The sequence below is a fragment of the Typopeltis vanoorti genome, chromosome 8 (assembly GCF_054136105.1).
Source record: "Typopeltis vanoorti isolate ZY-2024b chromosome 8, IOZ_Tvanoo_1.0, whole genome shotgun sequence".
In the NCBI taxonomy this organism is placed as follows: domain Eukaryota; kingdom Metazoa; phylum Arthropoda; class Arachnida; order Uropygi; family Thelyphonidae; genus Typopeltis; species Typopeltis vanoorti.
Window position 1 is genome coordinate 114069394 of NC_143556.1, and position 21254 is coordinate 114090647.

At 35.2% G+C, this 21254-nt stretch overlaps 1 protein-coding gene across 1 annotated transcript in view; it reads left to right on the forward strand.

Moving 5' to 3' along the window:
* The window catches only part of LOC150104294 (uncharacterized), a 636238-nt gene that overhangs the window by 292026 nt on the left and 322958 nt on the right, over positions 1 to 21254 (forward strand). Inside the window, exons 25-28 of the mRNA XM_090396452.1 lie at positions 6684 to 6884; positions 9490 to 9694; positions 9981 to 10232; positions 20203 to 20667. Coding sequence (XP_090252578.1) covers positions 6684 to 6884; positions 9490 to 9694; positions 9981 to 10232; positions 20203 to 20667 — 1123 coding nt within the window. The remainder of the gene's footprint in view (positions 1 to 6683; positions 6885 to 9489; positions 9695 to 9980; positions 10233 to 20202; positions 20668 to 21254) is intronic.

The window sequence follows — 21254 nt, forward strand, 5'->3', positions numbered from 1 at the left end:
CCTCTCCCATTCTATTTAAGTGACCATACCACCTGAGATTAGCTCTGCTAAAGCATTCCTGGATGCTGACAATGTCAAGTTCTTTTCTAATATCCTCATTTTTAATATGATATTGCCATTGATGCCATCTGTTCACGCCTCTAATCTTTCTCAGGACTCTCATATCTGCAGTCTCTAGTCTTTGGTCAAGTGTTTTACTTCTGACCCAGCTCTCAGATCCATAAGTTAAAATTGGTTTGAACACAGTCTTGTATACAGCTAATTTAGTGTTCCGACTAATTTCTTTCTTATTCCATATGAATTTATTCAATTGACTTCCCACGATACCAGCTTTGCTGATTCTGTTGTCTATTTCTATATTTAGTTTACCATCTTCAGTAAAAATTGTGCCTAAGTAGCTGAAATGTTTTACTTGTTCCACAGGTTCTCCATTCACAACACAGTTGACATTTTCAATGATTCTGCCTATTTTCATTGTCTTTGTCTTTTTATTGCTGACCTTCATACCATATCTATTACAACAGCTATTCAATTTAGTCAGAGAATCTTGCAGACTTGTAGCGGATTTATTTAGAAGTATAACATCATCTGCATAAAGCAAAGAGCTGACATTAACATCTCCAATTTTGATATCAGGTTTAATACCACATTCCTTCATAATATGATCCATATAGATAATGAATAACAGAGGGGATAATGTACATCCTTGTCTCACACCAGATTTAACATTAAACCATCTTCCTGTACTTCCTTCAATTCTAACTGCTGACTCACAACTCAAATAAAGACTAAGTATTGCTTGATATAATGCCCCATTGACACCATATAACTGCATCGTATTGAATAGCTTCTCTCTTGGCACCTTGTCATATGCCTTTTCCAAATCGACAAAACTTAAATACAGATCTTTGTTATATTCCCATGCTTTCTCGACTATTTGTCGTAAAGTGAAGATCTGATCCTGACAGCTTCTATTTGGCCTGAATCCAGCTTGTTCTTCACCAAGCTTTTCTTCCACAATTCTTCTCAACCGTTTCTCAAGTATACTTGCATAGATCTTGCCAGGAACACTCAGTAGGGAAATACCTCTGTAATTCTCACATTCAGTTTTATTTCCCTTTTTATATATGGGTACTATGAGAGCTCTACTCCAATCATCGGGAATTCGTCCCTCTGTCCAGGCTTTCTGAACTATGCAGTGCAGCCACTGAAAGACTCTTATACCACCATACTTTAGCATTTCTGTCGAATATCATCTACTCCTGCTGCCTTTCCACATTTCAAGCCTTTGATGGCTTTTTCTACTTCAAGTATGGATATATATTCCTGACTGCATGCCTGGTCAGTGTTTTTTATCACTGTGCTGTCATCACTGCTTGTTTCATTTAGCAGTTTTTCAAAGTAATTACTCCATACTTCAAGGATATCTTTTTCTCCTGTTTTCATTTCACCTTTATCATCTCTAATTCCTTTTACAGCACTCTTTCCTCCATTCCTAAGCTTCTTCAACAACCTCCAGAATATTTTGCCACCTTCTTGATATTTATTTTCTATATTCTTGCCAAAGTCCTCCCATGACTTTTGTTTAGCTAGTTTTACACACTGTTTAGTGTGTAACTAAACAGTGTGTAAAACTTTTTTTCTTACATTTGTCTCTGTATTCTGTAAGAGTAAAAGCTGACTTATTTGCCAGGAACTTTTGATATGCTTTCTTCTTTTCCTTCACTGCCTCTTTAACTTCCTGTGTCCATCAGGGAGTTCTGATTTTTTTATCCTTGCACACAACCTCACCACATGCCTCTCTGGCAGAATCAATCAATGTTTCCTTCAGAGTTTGCCACTGAATCTCCAAGGTTTGATTCCTGTTCTCAAACTCTTTCATTTTCTTTTCAATAATATTTCTATATTTTAGTCTACAGTTCACATCTGAGAGCTGCTCAACTTTTATTCGCTTTAAAACTTTCTTACATGTTATTCTTTTCAATATGAAATTCAGTTTTATCCTGCTCAAGACTAAATAGTGATCACTTCCAATTTCAAATCCTCTGTACACTCTGGTGTCCTGCACCAGGGAGAAAACATCACTATCAACAATAACATAGTCAATGAGACTTTTCTTATTCCTAGCTTCTTCTCTCCATGTGAATTTGTGCACATTTTTATGTTGGAACATGGTGTTAGTAATAACCAGTCCATGTCCTGAGCAGAAATCCAACAGATATTTGCCATTATTATTAGCTTTGCTCTTTTCTCCAAATTTTCCCAAAATATTTTTGTATGTCTCACAATCATTTCCTACTCTACTATTTAGATCCCCAACAAGGACTAACTTTTCCTTTTTCATTGTGTCAGTTGCTTTTTCTAAAGCCTCAAAAAATTCCTCCACTTCTACCTTAGTAGAACCTTCTGTGGGACCATAGGCACAAATAAGTCTCATTGTCCAGCTCCCCATTCTCATATTTGCCCACATTACTCTACTTGAGACTGACTGCCATTCAAGAAGATTAGCCTCGTATTTTGTGTTGAATACTATGGCTACTCCTTCTTTTCCTTGATTGTCATTGCCTGAATATAACATTTTGTATTTATTGCTCAGAAAGATCTCACCAGTTTTGGTCTTTTTTGTTTCAGTCACCCCTATTATGTCGATCTGGTACTTATCTAATTCCTCAGCTAGCTCTATTTCTTTGCCATTCAGGCTTCTTACGTTGATAGTACCGATCTTTAACTCTGGTGATGTTGAGTTGGGGTTTGTTTTCAGATTTGTTCCAGTAGCTGACTTTTCGCTGTTCGCCCTGGTTCCCTGGCGAAAACAACGGGGGCCTTGTTTAACCGGGCAACGCCCCAGCCGGCATGAAATTTTGTCATGTTGTACCATCATTTTTTATTTTGGTTTAACCAATAAGAATACAATTTGGTCGGCTAAATCCCAAATTGCCAGCCTATCCTCGTTCGTTCAGTATCAAAGTAGATACCCAACAGGGTGCACCACGAGAAGGTGAGGATTGGACATTAGGTCAGAAGCCCTGGTCGGTTCTCCGCATTCCTTTAAAGGCTATGTGGAGGTCTCCTCTCAGTTATACAGCTTTGACCCTTAAGCACCCCGCTTATCTGTCTAGCTTATTCAAATCCTCTTGCATGACTACAACATCTGCACTATTACTAATAACCCTTCCCAGCTTAACATCATCTGCAAACAACTGAACATCCCCCCCCCCTGATATCCACTGACAGTGTCATTGATATAAAGATTAAACAATATAGGTCTCAGTACTGAGCCCTGTGGGACTCTACTTTTAACCCTCTGCCTCCTTGAAACTGCCCCACCATACACAACTCTCTGATACCTATCGGACAGCCAATACTGAATCCATTTGACCAACCTGACATCCAAACCCATGTGCTGCAACTTAAATATCAGCTTATCATGTGGCACCCTGTCAAATGCCTTTGCTAAATCCAAGAAAATGGCAGTATATGCCTTTCCTTCATCTACTGCTCTTGTAACTTTATTATAAAAGGCTAGCATATTACTAAAACAAGAGCAAACCCTCACAAATCCATGTTGACGCTCACAGATAACATTACCCTCATCTTCCCAATGTTGTATATGGTCCCTAACTAATTTCTCCAAGATCTTAACTACTAGTGATGACACACAAACTAGCCTATAATTAGACACTTCCAGTCTGCTACCGCCCTTATGCAATGGCACTATCTTACCTTCCTTCCATTCCCTGGGCACCTTTCCTGTAGCCAGACTTTTACTGGAAAGCCAAGTCAAAGGAGCTGTCAGTTACTTAGCACATTCTCTCAAAACTCGTCGTGAAATTCCATCCAGTCCCACAGCTTTACTGACATCTAGAGTAGTCAGTATTTGGAACACGTTCTCCTCCTGCACCTCTAAACCTCGAACCAGCCCTATCTCTCTAGTATTAAAATTTACTCTTCCAGGATGAAATGCACCAATAAAGTGTTCATTGAACAATTCCACTATGACTGATGCAGAGGACAATGTCATTCTTCCACAATCATTTCTCCTCCTACCGGCCACATAGCTAAAAAATTCCCTAGGATTTTCTTTGGATCGTAGGGCCAATCTCTTCTCATATTCCAGTTTCGCTTTCCTTACCATACTATAAAGTATGGTAAGGAAAGCGAAACTGGAATTTCCTGGCCTGTGTCTTATATTCTTCATGCATCTGCTCTTCACCTGTCTCCTTATATCTCTTCCATAGCCTCTTTTTCACATGAAGCTCCTGTTTAGTATTGTTTGTCATCCACTTTACACCAAATTGTGTCCTCTTCTTCACTTGTGGAATACAACTTACTATTGCTGCTAACAAATATTCCTTCACAATTTCCCAAGCACTAATGATATTCCAGCTTTCCAATTCCTCCCTCCATTAAACTTCCCCAAGTTGATGTCTAATTATAATTCCGCATACATTCCCTTCTCTTTGATACTCCTGCATATTTGTTCATCTTCCAAGTCAAAACCACATAGTCACTCTCTCCAACTGGTGGGAGAGATGTCATCTCAGTTATTATCAGCTCTTCTGATGCTATGACCAAATCCAAAACTCTTGAACCTCTTGTTCCCTCTATTACATGTTGCCTAAGATACTTGTCCCACAAGAATTCTATAAATTCCATTCCCTTATTGCTACATGCATCTTCCTCACCCCAATTTATACTGCTGTAGTTAAAATCTCCCATAACAATCATTCTTCTTGCACTAAGCTCAACTGTCTAAACATCTCCTGGTCCCCGCCCTCTGCGCTCCTTGGTTTGTACCAACACCCCACCAAATATCCTGTCATGCCTATCTCTTCCTCACACCATATGCTTTACAAATCATTAGTATCACTGCCTTCCAAAGCCTCCACTCTTAGAGGACATAAGTCATCACTTATCATAAGCAGTACTCCACCACCACCACACTTTCCCTTTCTATCCTGCCGAAAAATGTTGTAACCTGCTACTTCTATTCCTGTTATTATATCCTCTTCTGTCATCCACGTCTCAGTGATCCCAATAATACGTGTGTAGAGGCTTAAGTGCTGTGAGGACATCATGTTGGAGGCTTAATGGATTTTTTTACAACACTCAAAAAGAATTAAAATAGAATTTAATACTTCCTATATTTCGTCCTAGTCACTAGGACATCTACGGGGATTACAAAAACAATTAATGTAACATATGCACAAATAACAAACAATACTAAGCCCAACCACGTGGGTGACACTAAAGTCCTATCTAGGTAGAGCGCCCTCTAAGGGCAGTAGTAGGTGGCTTGGAATGGCTAAGATATGTAGATGATGTGTTCTTTATTTGGCCTCATGGCCCAGACACGTTAGACTCCTTCCTCAGTCATCTCAATAGTCTACATCCAAGCACAGTCTACAGCCAATGCAGAACTTATTTGTGAGAAGATTTGTGCTATTGAATGAGAGATACTCCCTCATCCTCCATATTCTCCTGATATTTCTCCAAGTGATTATCATCTTTTTTGGCACTAGACAATCACATGTGAAATATACAATTCTGCAATAAAACAGCGATTGAAGTGGAGGTTGCTAGGTTTATTACTTCTAAAAACAAAACGTTTTATAAAAGTGGAATTTACAAACTTTTTGGGAAAGAGTTGTAGATTGTGAAGGTGCTTATTTTAATAAAACTTTTTTTTGAAAATTTTACCACACAAACGTTTCTGGTTACTTAATATGCACATTTAATTAAAGTACACAACGAACCTAGTTGTGCACTTTAATTAAATAAAAAATAGCATTTCTATTTTTATCTCTCGGCTTCCAGTCATTAGCCTACTTCAAATACGTACATACATGTGTGTATATATATATTATTGAGAGCATATTGAGAGGAAATGTAGCTCAGTGAAAGTGGCATTTGTACTTCACCACGAAGGAAAACTTGGTTTCAAATCTAGTTACAGACTAGAGGAACATTTTTTAAGCTTTTTTTTTTTTTTTTTTAACAATTTCTAAGTTAGTCAATCTTGGACACTAAGGTTTTCATCCTATAAACTCAAGAAAATCGATCGTCGAACCTACATTATATTCAGTTATTAAAAAAATGTTGTGTTAGGGTTAGGGATCACGACATGGCAGCACTTGTTAGCCGCCTCTTCACTAGGTGCCGATTAAATTAGTGATAGCCTTACGCCAGCTATCTTTGATTGGCTACCAATAGAGATTGAACTGCCCACTCAGTCTCCAAAAGTTAGATAGGGCTAAAATGGCCTTGTCTACTCCCTGTAAAAGAGAGTAGACAAGACCTTTTTTTTTTCCTGATAATAACTGATATATACTATTTATTGTTTTTATTATTTTTTTTAAATGAAAGTTGTTGATTTCAATTTTTTCATGTTAATTTCAAGTTTGGAAATGGTGTTGCAAAATTGGTTGGCCCATACTCAGAAAAAGCATGTGGTGCTGTGATAATTTTTTACCATATTAAACTTGAGCATTTTTCATGATTACTTTCAACTCTGTCTATGAAATTACTCTCTTTCTTTCTTATTCATAATGTCATTATTTGATTACCAGTGTTATAATCCTTATATACCCGTTCCTTTAAAATTATCAATGTTTCCAGTATTTTTCCTAAATAAATGTTTGCAAATTGTAATGACAAAAATATCTTTCTTTCATTTATTATAGAATATACGGCTGAACAGTGTGACTGGATGGTGTGCACAGTCTGATTCTTTCACTTATGTTACTGTAGATCTTGGAAAAATATATAGAATAAAAACAATACTTGTTAAAGGAGTTGTCACAAATGATGTTGTTGGTCGTCCCACTGAACTCAGATTTTTCTACAGGGCTCATACTAATGAAAGCTTTGTTGTTTATTTTCCTGTAAGTTGTTTTTTTTATTAACATAATTATCACACTTATGATAAATTGTGATGAAAAATTTTAGTGTTCATGATTTTTTTTTCCCTTTAATATCACTTCCACACATGAAAGATCAGAAAAACGTATAACATACTAAGGCCCAGTGTGAGCAAGTAGTTAGAGAAAGAAGAATCTTTTAGCATTTCTTGAATAGCTTAGAAGGAGGGGGTATTCACTGTGGGAAGGCTTTTCCAAAGAATAAAGGTTGATAAAATGAATGAGGAAAGAGGACGAGAAGTTAGTTCATTATTTTTTATTGCGTTATGTACTGCTATAATCACCTGCATCTTTGGGCCATGATGATATAACTAATGATTTTAGGGAGAATATCCAGTTCTTTGCTTTTATTAATAATTAACCTTAAGCTTTGCCATAGCAAAACTTATGACTTTCCTTTGCCCAAACTGCCAGTCTATTTATATCATCCTGCAGAACAGCTATATCACTTTTATTAACTGTTGTGATCACCAGTTTTATATCAACAGCAAAGAACTGGATATTCAACCTAAAATTATTACTTATATCATCATCCTCAACATCATGAAATTCTTGATATGTACTCGCTGGAGATTTACAGGATGTTATGATACTACTACATGAAAAAAGTTACATCATTACAAGTGTGGTCTACAACGTTCTCGGCCTAACAATGAAAAACACGAATTTATAATTTCAAAATTCTTTTTATTTTTTAACATAATCTCCCTTAATACATTTATTCCAGCAATGCTCCAGCACCATTATCCCATCCCTGTAATGGTTCTCAGTAAGATCTGCAAAATACCTCTTGATTCGAAGAAAAACACTGACTAGTGAGGATGAGTTTTAGTTTTGGGAAGAGATAGAGGTCAGAGGGAGCCAAATCTGGGGAATAGCATGAATGTTCCAACAATTCATAATGCAGATCCCTTAATTTTCCCATTGCCAAAACACGTTTGTGGGCAGGTGCATTGTCCTGATGAAAGATGATTTTTTCTTCTGCAAACCGGTTCTTTTCTCACGAATTTTTTCATCTAGTCTGGTTAAAAGATCGGAATAATATTCCCCGGTAATTGTTTTACCCTTTTCAAGATAATTAATAAACAAAATGCCTTTAGCATCTCAAAAACCAATGTCATGACCTTTCCTGCTGATGGAACCAACTTTGTTTTCTTCTTTGGCACTGAACAATCAGCTTCTATCCACTGTTTTTGACTGCTGTTTGGATTCTGGTGTGTAATGGTGAATCCAAGTCTCATCCATAGCAATAAATTGACACACAAAATCAGTTTTATTCTTGTTAAAATGCTCCAAGCACTGTTCAGAGATTTTAATGCAAGTGCATTTTTGATCTGCTGTTTGCAAGCATGGTACCCATCTTACGTAAAGCTTTTTCATATGCAATTTTTCATGCAAAATATATCCTACACGTTCTTTTGAAATACCTATAGTCTCAGCAGTTTCATGCACTTTGACTCGCGGTCATCCAATACCATATCGTGCACTTGATCAATGATTTCTGGTGTTGTTACACTTTCTGGATGTCCTTCACATGGATCATCTTCAAGGCTCTTACGGCTACGTTTACACTCGGCAGCCCATTTCTTAATTGTTGAAAACAAAGGAGGAGAGTTCTCATAAACTTTTATCAACTTCGAATGAATTTCTTTTGGCTTTAAACCTTCTTTTACAATGAATTTTATAGTTGCATGATACTCACTTTTATCCATTTCAAGGGATACAGACAACACTTTTGCTTCAGACAGCTGTATAAAACAAACTACTCGATAGAATGATTTGCAATTTCACATGACATGAATGCTTATGACAGATGTACCGACTTAGAAAAAAAAAAATCTTGCTGATAGTGTTGCCATCTATGGTTGAGACCAAGAACTTTTCAGACCACCCTCGTATTATGGACAATATGGAGTTCTTTGTCTTCTGTCAATGTTTTGTTTGACTGTGATGCAATCACTTCTCAAATGTGAGTTTTCAAGTACACATTATTATTTGGAAACATCTATAACATAATTTCTTTGCCCTGAATTATTTTGGCAGTTATTAGGATCCTTGTGCTTTAATGTGTATTGCTACTTTCTCAAAAGCATTCCTAGTCAATCTGTCTAGTCACTGTCAGCCCAAGAAGCCACATAACATAGTGTCTTTAACAGTACAGATTAAATATATGTTGTTGCTTTTTAATGAAGTAATTGACATCGAATTTATATAATTTATATACTGTATAAAAGAAGAGGTTTGTTCAAACCCCTTCTTTTATACAGATGCCTAATGAAACCCTGAGTTGTGTTTCTTTCTCATCTCATGTCTTGAGCATTAGATAGCAACTGTAATTTATTTATAATTAATACAGGCAATTTATTTGGAAAGGTAGGAATTAACAAGTTTAATTGACATTGGAGTTGTGGTCAATATATCTTTTTTAAAATCGCAGTGTATTCATCTATAATCTTTTTAATAATTTAAAATATTTTCAAGCACTTTTGCTTAGCTCCTTTCATTTAAACATATGTATAACTATTCTGCATTTAATTTAAAGACTTCTTTTTAATTTATTTCATTTTAGAACTTCAATTTAACAGCAAATGAGTTAGGTAATTATGGAGAACTTACAGTAATACCACTACCAATGAGCGTTCGTGCACGGCAAGCAATCTTAGCTATTGTGTCATATTACAAAAATCCTTGCCTTAAATTTGAACTGATGGGATGTGAAGATACTGCGAAAGAAGTGCTTCTGGGATATGATAATGGTTTTCCTGTTTGTGTAGGCAAGTGAGATTCTTAGAATGTTATTTACTGTTTGTATTTGTTGGAAGTAATCTCTTGTTTAACATCTTAAAATACCTATATATAAAGTATACTGTTCACATTAAAATTATTCATTAAGAGTATAGCAAAATATTCATTATAATATTCCTGTGGTCATATGAGTGCCAACTTGTAATAAAAGATGGAATAGTGAAAAATTAAGTAAATTGTATCAGTTTGCTATTTCTTTCAAAACTGTCTTATTAAATGATAAAATTAACTTATTTATTATGTCTTCTGTTTCAGATAAAGAACCTCCTAAATTTATTAACTGTCCTGCAAAACCTTTTATCATAGCAAAATCACCCACAGGCATACAGCCTGTTAATTTCACAGTTCCTGAAGCTGTTGACAATTCAGGGCGTATTGCACGTTTTGAGGTGAGGCCACTTGGGTTCAAACTTCCAGTAATGATATTCGAAGATACGTCAGTTGAGTACTTTGCTTTTGATTCAGATGGAAATGTTGCTGTTTGTAAAATCAATATATCAGTGCCAGGTAAGCACAGTAAATTATTCATGCTCTTATTGAATTTTTATTTTGTATACCTACAAAAAGATGTACTTTCAAATTAATTACTAGATATGAAGAATAAACTATTACAGTAAAAATAAAATAAGTACAGAAGCACATTTTTATAAAAAAACAGATCTTTCCCTAAACATTAAGGCTTGTGACTGGTTGTGTATTACTGTTTAGTTTGGTGTGTTGGTACATATACTGATAGTCTATTTAAATAAGAGATGAGATCAAATTGTATCTCAAAAAAATAAGTGGTGTTGATGTAGTGACACTCTTCAGAAGAATCTGCATAGGTCAGAAAGGTGGACAAAATGTATAGGAATGGCACTTAAATATGACTAAGGTTTTAAATTTTGGTATTCAGAGAAGAAAGTATTCTACTCATGGAATTTTGCTGGAGGAGGTGGAGTGGGCAAAAGGATCTTGGAATGATGGTCAAGAGAGAGAGAGAGAGTTGAAATGCAGGGAACACATTGTAAAGATGGTGAAGACTAAACAGATTGCTATGTTCTATGTAATCTTAAGTGTTCATGTTGAAAGTTGAATAGCAATGAATTAAATAATGATTTAATAACTAATATTTTGTCCCTGTCAGAGAGAGAGCATTAGAATACAGTATAAAATGACAACATGCATGCATTCAAAACAAAATAAAGCCTAAAAGTCATAGAAAGGCCACCTTCAATGGATATACTAGTGGCATTTGTTGTTGTGCAAGAAGGTCTTAGAATTATTATTTCTTTAGGTGGGAGATGAAGTTCATCTCCTGGCATGAGCCTGCTGCCCTGGTTATTGGAGGGCTGAAGTGACTTAAAAACATTCCATATTTAGTCTCTAGAGCCAGGGTTTCCAGACTATGTAAAAAATAAAATAAATAAATGCAAAAATAGAAATAAATATATAAAATTAATAAAGCAGAAAAAAAATTCTTAGCCCACTCACAGTACTAATGAACTCTGTGCTTACAACCTTTTGTGGGTTCACATACATCTTCAGTATTTGGACTTTATACCTATATAATGATAGTTATCTTATAGGTATTTAAGCTTAGGTGCTGGTTTAAAGTCACCTTTAGGTTTAATGGAATGAGAACAGCACAGTGAAATAATTAGAGCATAGCACACATAGCTAAGCAATATAGTAATTGGAAACTGTTTATCCAGGGAACTTAAGTAGCTAGTCTTCCTTAAAAGCGATTTCATTGTGCTGTTTTCATTTCATTAAACCTGAAGAGATTTAATAACTCTCATTCTCTTCAGAGAACGAGAAATGTTTAATGAAGAGAATGCAAGTTATAATTAACACAACAGATATTTGGATTATAAGACCATAGGTTTAATACATATATGTACAAATTCGTCGACTAGTTTCCCTAGCAAAACTGACTAGCTTTGTCAAGACTAAACGGTGAAAAAAAACTAATAAATGCAAAAAAAAAAAAAAAAAAAACCGAAGGAATGCAATAACGGTTTACAACAGTTAGACAACAAAATTGGAAGGCACCGTGTGACATGGTATGCGTGAAGTATATATTTCAGTCATTATTATAAATACGTGTTACTTAGTTTTTGGCGTACTGTAGTTCCGCTAAACTTAATGAGTTAATAAGATTTTTCCATATATCCTTTAATATTACTCCTTGGTTTCTATTAAGGTTGTTTCCTGTTCGTAGGACCACTGCAGCTTCTTTAAATATTCAACATCTGTAATCTTCCTCCATGTATGGCATTGAGCTGTTATCCCAATCCATAGCGTGGTTTGAAGTTGAGAAGTGAAGCGCCAAACCTGAGGTGTCTGTTCTGTTATGATTAACGTCTCTGACATGTTCCTTCTGTCTAATTTCTAAGCTTGCCATTATGTCAGTCTTGGATAGTTTAACGTTCTTAAGCTATCTGACCAGTCCACATACAAAATATTAAATAAAGATCCAACAATGAATAACCATAATGAAACCAATCTTCTGATTCACAATATGAATGGTTGGCCTCAGGAGTTAAAAAGAAAACTAAAATCTTCGCATCCTCCCATAACACCTCGCCTTTACGGTGCACCCAAAGTACATAAAGATGATGTTCCACTCCGTCCTATCATAGATATCAGATTCTTCCCCACATATCTACTATTCAAACACCTTGCACCTATTACAAGGAAAAATATCAGACAATCAGACTCTTACATAAGGAACTCTCAACACGTTTTGGAGAAACTTAAGAACGTTAAGCTATCCAAGACAGACATAATGGCAAGTCTTGATGTTGTATCCTTGTTTACAGACATACCAGTTGAGGAAGTCATAGACATTATAAAAGATCTCTTTCCTAATGATATCACACAACTTTTCAATTAGTCTTAAGTCCGATTTCTTTAAAGTCAACAACATTATATATCAACAATTAGAAGACCTAGCAATGGGCAGTCCCCTGTCCACCATGTGCAGACTTGTTTATGGAGAAATTAGAAAATGATATTCTAGCTAACATTACTCCAAAACCAACAGTCTAGTGAGATACGTTGATGATGTGTTTATTATCTGGAGAGAAAAAGTAGAAAGCTTACATGAGTTCTTAGAAAAATCAACTCTTTTCATGACAAAATAAAATTTACTTTAGAGTTAGAAGCAATCATCAATTACCTTTTTTGAATATACTTGTCAAAAGACTAGAGAATGAAGATATTAAACTTACTATATATAAGAAACCCACTGATACTGGACGGTATCTCCATTATTCTTCAAATCATCATCATACACAAAAATGCAGCATCATCCATATGCTACGAAACAGAGCCCACAACATAGTCACAGACGAAGAAGACGTACATACAGAACTTTCCCACATCTCCAAATCTCTTTCTGAAATTGGGTATCCTCTAAACCTAATCGATAAAATGCTCTATTAAAACAACCTCCAGCAACAACATATAGCAACTCAGTTCGTATCAACCATTGTCATACCATATGTTGGTTTAGTCTCCAATAAAATAGCTAGAATTTTAAAATCTTATAACATCAGAGTGGTGTGTAAACCGACTGCTACCACTAGACAGTTTTTAAGATCCCCTAAAGATAGTGTACCTTTTTTCAAATATGCAGGTGTTTACAGCATACCTTGTACATGTGTACTATCATACATAGGCAAAACTTCGAGAAACTTAGAAATTAGACAGAAGGAACATGTTGGAGATGTTAATCATAACAGAACAGACACCTTTGGCGCTTCACTTCTCAACTTCAAACCACGCTATAGATTGGGATAACAGCTCACTGCCATACATGGAGGAAGATTACAGATGTTGAATATTTAAAGAAGCTGCAGTGGTCCTACGAACAGGAAACAACCTTAATAGAAACCAAGGAGTAATATTAAAGGATATATGAAAAAATCTTATTAACTCATTAAGTTTAGCGGAACTACAGTACGCCAAAAACTATGTAACACGTATTTATAATAATGACTGAAATATATCACTTCACGCATACCATGTCATGTGGTGCCTTCCAATTTTGTTGTCTAACCGTTGTAAACCGTTACTGCATTCCTTCGTTTTTGCCTTTATTAGTTTTTTTCACCGTTTAGTCTTGACAAAGCTAGTCAGTTTTGCTAGGGAAACTAGTCGACGAATTTGTACATGTGTGTATTAAACCTATGGTTTTATAATTCAAATATCCGTTGTATTAATTATAGTTAATAAAGACCAAATATAACTTTCAACAAGAATGCAAGTTATTTCACTAGGAGTTTTGCCTTAGTATCATAGTAGATACTTGTGTTTCAATAAGGAATTACCATGAGTAGGCATATTTAAATAATTATGATTCCAATTTTTTTTCTAACCGTTGTAAGCCGTTACTGCATTCCTTCGTTTTTGCATTTATTAGTTTTTTTCACTGTTTAGTCTTGACAAAGCTAGTCGGTTTTGCTAGGGAAACTAGTCGATGAATTTGTATATGTGTGTATTAAACCTATGGTTTTAGAATTCCAATATCCATTGTATTAATTATAGTTAATAAAGACCAAATATAACTTCAAAGAATGCAAGTTATTTCACTAGGAGTTTTGCCTTAGTATCATAGTATATACTTGTGTTTCAATAAGGAATTACCATGACATATTTAAATAATTATAATACTGGAATTAACTCATGGTTAGAATAATTTTAGCCTGAGAATTGCAGGCATCTTCAGTATAAAGCTGATAGAACAATAACTGACAATTCCAAAAGGTGCCACCTAAGTACCTAATGTCATCATTGTTTTATGTCCGTGCGGTTAGCCTAGTGGCTTTGAGCTTCACAACCATATGCCTGGGGAAGGAGTGTCCTAGGTTCGATTCCCATCAATGACGTGAGGAGCTCAAGGATCTTCCTCAGCCATAGCCAAGTTAGGCGGTCTTGGGCATGGATAGCAGGGTTTTTTCCGCCAGTTTATCTGGTGTTTTTCATCCCGCAAGCAGGCAAACCGGTCCGAGGACACGCATGGATTACAGTCAGGAACACTGACCCAGTCATTGGTCTGATTTGTCAGCCTATGCCGGTTCCGGAGCCTGGATAAAATTTGGGGGGACTAGATGGTACTGTGAGCCCCTGTAAAAAGGGAGAACGCTGTATCACCACACGGAATTTATTTATTTATCATCATTTTATCATTTTATTTATAATTTTACAATTATAAATAGGGAAACCAATTAAAACAAATAAGTAGTCTGTGTACACTAAGATAGGACTTGGAGGTTGTTATGACGTTAAGGAAAACCAGGCTTCTCTATCATATGCTAATTGACAGATCTCTGATGCAGAGAGTTGGGGGAAAACGGGGAGAATATTGTTGCTGTATTTCAAATATGGAGTTTGGGGTCTGCCTCTTTTTCTTTTTCAATCTGTAGGGGCGTAGAGGACCAGAGCATCAAAGGGTGCAGAGGGTAGGTGTCTGACTTGGTGGCTGAGCCATTTTATTTGGTTTCTTTGAACAGTGCTGACTAGAGGATCTTGCTGGGTTTCATCTAATATAGTAGAGATGGGAATGTGGTCTTCCCAGGAATAATTCAAGATATTTCTTAGACAAGTAGTTACAAAGCTATTTATAATATTGGTTGCTGCTTTTGTTGAGATGTTCCAGGTCTGGGAGCCGTACAGAAAGATAGACTGGCTGGTGCACTTGTAAAGACGAATCTTCATCTCCTTTGAGATGAGGCTCGACTTCCATACTTTATTAAGACTTCTGTGGAACTGCAGTACTTTCTACTTTCTTGTTTTAATGTCTGTTAAGGAATCTGAGATGTGTGATCCTAGGTATACAAAGTCCTCTACTTCTTCAAGGTGATCATTTTGATTTATATAGATGTGCCCATCTATCTGATGTTTTAATATCTTTGTTTTTTGGGAGTTTTAGTCCAAATATTTCTGCAGTTCTCCTATGGCTGTTGAAGTGGTTTTGGGCATCAGGTAATGTTGGAGTCAATGAGGACTATATCATCTGCAAAGCTCAGGTCTTCAAGGTGTATCTGTATATATGGGTCTTTGATAAGGATTCCAGATTTAACTTGCATTAATTTAGAAATATAGTCAATCACTATGATGAAGAGATATGGGACCAGAGTATCCCCTGTTTGACATCCTGTGATGATGGGAAAACTGTATGTTTTGTCTCCGTTAGGGTTCCTTGATAGCCCTAATTTAGGTTAGTAAGTTTAGGTGGAATGCCGTAAAGTTTGAGCATTTCCCATAGTCATTCCCCGTCAACAAAATCAAATGCTTTAGTAAAGTCAGTAAAGCTCAAAAGCAATGGTAGATTCTTGTCCTTCACTGCATCAGAAGACCAATAGAAGGTCTTCTGATGCAGCGAATGTGTTCTAAAGTACCACGTTTTTTTGAGGAATCCAGTCTGGTTTGTACGAAGTAATAATTAAATAAAATAACACACACACACACACACACACACACAAGTAAAAAAAAAGTTAGGAAAGATTAGCTGATTACATGTAGACCATCGGATCTGTTTAAGTTAGGAGAGTGAAGTAAAGTTTCACATGTTTCTTTATAAAGCTGTTCCACGAGGAACCGACTTTTGTGAAGGACTCTTGTCTTGTTCCAATGAACTCTGTCTAGTGTTGATGGCATGCTCTGCAAGTCCAGACTGTTCAGGTTCACGGTATTCTATATACGACTTGTGTTTTTCTAGCCGAATAAAAGCAGATCATCCGGTTTGTCCAAAATAAGGTAACCCACAAGAGCAAAGAATCTGGTAGACACCTGGATGATTGAGATGTGGAAGCTTGTCCTTTGGAGAAGTGAGAAAGGTGGAGATTTTTCTGATTGGGCGAAAGGCAACAAAAATATTTAGTGGTTTTAAAACTTTTGCTATGCGTTCACTAATGCCTTGCACATAAGGAATAGGAATACGAGTTATTTCTTCTATATTTGAAGAGATAGAGATATCAAAACTGCTAAAAACTTTTGATGAACGAATTCTTATAACCATTAGATAAAAAAGTTTAAAAAAATGTTGCAATTCTTTCTATAATAACTCATCTGAAGAACATAAGGAGTGGGCCTGATGAACCAGTGATTTAATATTGTTTTGATATGGATAGACTAGTTATCAATATTTCTAGCCGTCCACTAACAGACAGTGAATGTTTTGTTTTATCAAAAGAACATAATTTCGCCATTGCTCTGAATAAGGTACTTCTGATGGATTTTTTTTCATATCATAGATAGAGGTATTCGATCCTTATCCCAAAAAACAGCTAACAGTACACATTTTGAATGTGCAAAAATTATTTTTAATGCCAAGTCTCCTCATCCTAATTGCTCTTACTCTGAATTTAAAGCACTGAAATCACTGAAGAATAATAATAATAATTTAATTATTACGAAAGCTGACAAAGGAAAGGCTGTGGTTATTCAAGATAGAAGAGAATATGAGAGAAAAATGGCTCTATTGCTCTGAGACTATTCAACTTACAGGCACCTCACATCAAATCCTACTAGTAGTCAATTGAAAAGACTTAATTCTCTTATAGATAATGTGTCTACATGGGATGAAGATCAAAAGAAAAAACTTAAAACTTTCTTTGGTTATCCACCTAGATTGTATGGTCTTCCAAAAGTTCATAAACCGGGTATTCCATTAAGACCAGTTGTAGATTGTATAGGCTGTCCCACTTTGGATAGCATTGAATTACTACAATAAGAATTTCCTTCAGACATTGTTAAAATATTTGATTTTGTAATACATTCGGTTTATTTTTCCTTTAAAAACAAGTTGTATCAACAAATCAAAGGAACAGCAAAGGGCAATTCTCTTTCTCCTGCTATCTCCAACTTCTTTATGTAGAAGTTTGAACAACGTATTTTTGTTCAGATACTTTTCTGTTTTTTTTTTGTTCAGAACTCATTGGTAAAAAGATGTAGATGACATTTTTGCTATCTAGAATGGTTTTTCTTATGAATTACAACAGTTTCTCTCTAAATTAAATGAATTCATCCAAGGATCAAATTCACCCTAGAGGAAGAAGTAAATAAACAGCCTTTTTAGATCTTTTAATTCTTCGCCAACCAGATGGTAGCCTACATCTTCTCTAGGAAGAAGACTCATACAGGCCATTATATCCATGCTGAATCTCATCAGCATCCCAGTCAATGGGGTGAAACTATTAAAATGCTGGTTCATCGGGTCCACTCCTTGTGTTCTTCAGATGAGTTATTACAGAAAGAATTGCAACATATTTTTTCAACTTTTTTATCTAATGGTTATAAGAATTCATTCATCAAAAGAGTTTTTAACAGTTTTGTTATCTCTACCTCTTCAAATACAGAAGAAATAACTCGTATTCCTATTCCTATTCACTTCTCCAAAGGACAAGCTTCCACATCTCAATCATCCAGGTGTCTACCAGATTCCTTGCTTTTGTGGGATATCTTATTTTGGACAAACAGGAAGATCTTCTTTTATTCGGCTAGAAGAACACAAGTTTTATATTGAATACCTTGAACCTGAACAGTCTGGATTTGCAGAGCATGCTATCAATACTAGACATAGAGTTCATTGGAACAAGACAAGAGTCCTTCACAAAAGTCAGTTCCTCAGGGAATGGCTTTATAAAGAAACGTGAAACTTGACTTCACTCTCCTAAATTAAACAGATCCAATGGTCTACGTCTATCCCGTTTGTGGAGATAGTACTTTTTAAATCAGCTAATCTTTCCTTACTTTTCTAAATTAAAGTGTTTAATTACCCCATATGTTTAATTGTCACTCATATAAGTATCACAAACTTTTGCACTGCCATAACATTTTTTTTTTCTCTAATGAAACCTGTGGGATAGCAGTCATAGATTCACACATATACCCTAGTAACAAAGTACACCTCACCTAATCTTGCCAAATTTCATCTTGAATACTTGGAAGAAAGAATCTTCTCTCTTTGCCCAACACCATCAGTCTGGCTATGGTATATAGATAATGGCTTTGCAGTCTTCAGTCACACAGAACTAGAACTTCATTTCTACAAGAAATCAACACCCTACATCCTTGTATTTAGTTCACATTAGAAAAAGAATCATCAAAAGAAATCTCCTTTCTAGATGTACACAACCATCGGAAACAAGATGGATCAATTTCTATATCAGTCTGTCAAAAACAACTTTTTACATTTTGCTATATCCACAAGACATCATCCCACCATCCATCTCAAAAATATGGCATCATTAACTAACCTTGCAAAATTTCATCTTGAATGCTTGGAAGAAAAAATCTTCTCTTGACCCAACACCCTAACATAAGATTTGTCTCTCCAAAGGATCTCTTAAACAAGAATTGGAAACTATCAAGCAAACAACTCTACTAAATGGATACAGTCCAAGAATAACATATAAAATAATTAACAACTCTTCTATACAGCAACCTAGACAGAAGCCCACAGGATTCTTATACCATATATTAAAAACATCACTGAATGAGTGACAAAAATTATGAGAAAATATAAACTCCTTGCTACTTACAAACCCATCAATCAAATTCACAATCTGTTCCTTCTCCAAAAGACAAACTTTCACCATTATGCTACCTAGTGTATACAAAGTACCATCATGTAATTGGCTTACTACAGAGAAACAGGAAGATCTGTCAACAAACACATCTCTGAATATCAAGATCACATCTGGTTCATCAAACCTCACAAATCTAGCCTACACAAAACAGGATTGAAAACACCAGCCACAGGATCCAATGGGAAAATGGCAATACATAGATCTATGTATAAATGTGAATGTTTATATAACGAAAGTAATGAAGTCCTACTTCACTGACCTAACCTCATTTCTACTGATTGCTTCACAATTCCTAAAGTCTGGGAAATTGTCATCCTTAACTTTATTAAATAAATTGATTCTCAAGTTTTTTTTTGATATCCAGTTTAATTTTATTTTCAGCCCATTAGTTTGTAACCAATGTACACATGACTGCATATATAGAGGAATTCTAATGTAATTTATGTGCTCTACTCTTTCTTTTATTTAAATTCCTTATTGTTGTTTACTGTTCAGACTGATGATGTCATAATACATCATTAGTGTGGACAGTGATGGTATATGATGAAATATCTGAATACTACAATTTTTTTTTATTGTGGAACATATGTGAATAACTGCCATAACATTATTTATTTTCTTGATGTTTTTTCATATGCAGTCAGCTTTCACTATAGCAAACATTGCTTTTGTGGACTTACTCACCATAACAGATTATCAGAAAATCCTGTTCATAAAGCCAGTTGCATCAGTGTTCTAAAGTGCTGTTCTAAAGGGCATTTCACTATACCAGATCTTCTGCTATAATGATTCTGCTTTTCTTTTCAGCCCTCTGAATTTGTTATAGTGAGAGTTAACTGTAAATATGTCTATTATGGAATACTGTGCATCTCATTTACTTATTATTCGTGCTATTTCAGATGATACACCACCATCCTTGTCGTGTCCAAAATCATATGTTGTTGAATTAGTTGAAAATCAGGAAAGCTATCAAATAAACTTTGAAGAGGTAAGAAGATTAATCAATACCACTGACAAATCAGGAGATGTGACAGTCACTATTTCGCCACAGACTGCCTTCATACCAAAAGGTGGATATCGTAATGTTACTGTGGCTGCAACTGATAAAGTTGGTAATATTGCACTTTGCCACTTTCAAGTTTCTGTACAAGCTGCTGCTTGTGTAGCTTGGTCATTATCTCCTCCAGCCAATGGTATCGTAAACTGCCAGCCTGGATTTGGTAATAGTAAAAGTGGTTTTACCTGTATTTCAAGTTGTAACCAAGGGTTCAAATTCACAGATAGAGAAGAGGAAAAAACTTACACGTGTACTGAAGGACAATCCTGGCTTCCAAGTAGTATTATACCTGATTGTGTTTCAGAAGGTAGGAAATTTAGTTTAATTTCATTAGTTTTTGAGAACAGTAGGTAATGGATATTAAATAAGATGTAATAAAATTTGTTATGCGTTAAGTTGAAAAGTTTATATGCTTTTCTGTATTTGTGATATATAGGTATATTGTATCCATATATCACAGTATCTGCATAATTTTCTTTTTTATTCTTATTTTTTAATAGATCCTTCTTTTCCTTCATTACTTTTTCTTCTTTTTGAATTATTCTTAGTAAGTCAAAAGTAAAACACTTTGATATATAATAGTACCAATTAGGGATGTGCTGAATATTTGGTTTTCCTTTAGTATTCAGCTGGCCAAAGCAGAAAAATTCCTGTTATCTACATCATAACAAACACAAGGAATTGGGAAAAAAAGCTTGCCCTTATCTTATCCCATCACATACAAAAGCTTGTTAATGTTGTCTGTGTTTTTATTTTAGTTTATATACAGTCTTAAGATTTGTTTAATATTATGAAGTCTTAATTAAAATTTGTCTTAGAATATTACAGAAGCGTTTTGCAAAAGTTTTGGTTGTGAAAAATAAAAAAAGCAATGTTTGGAACTTTTATGATTTA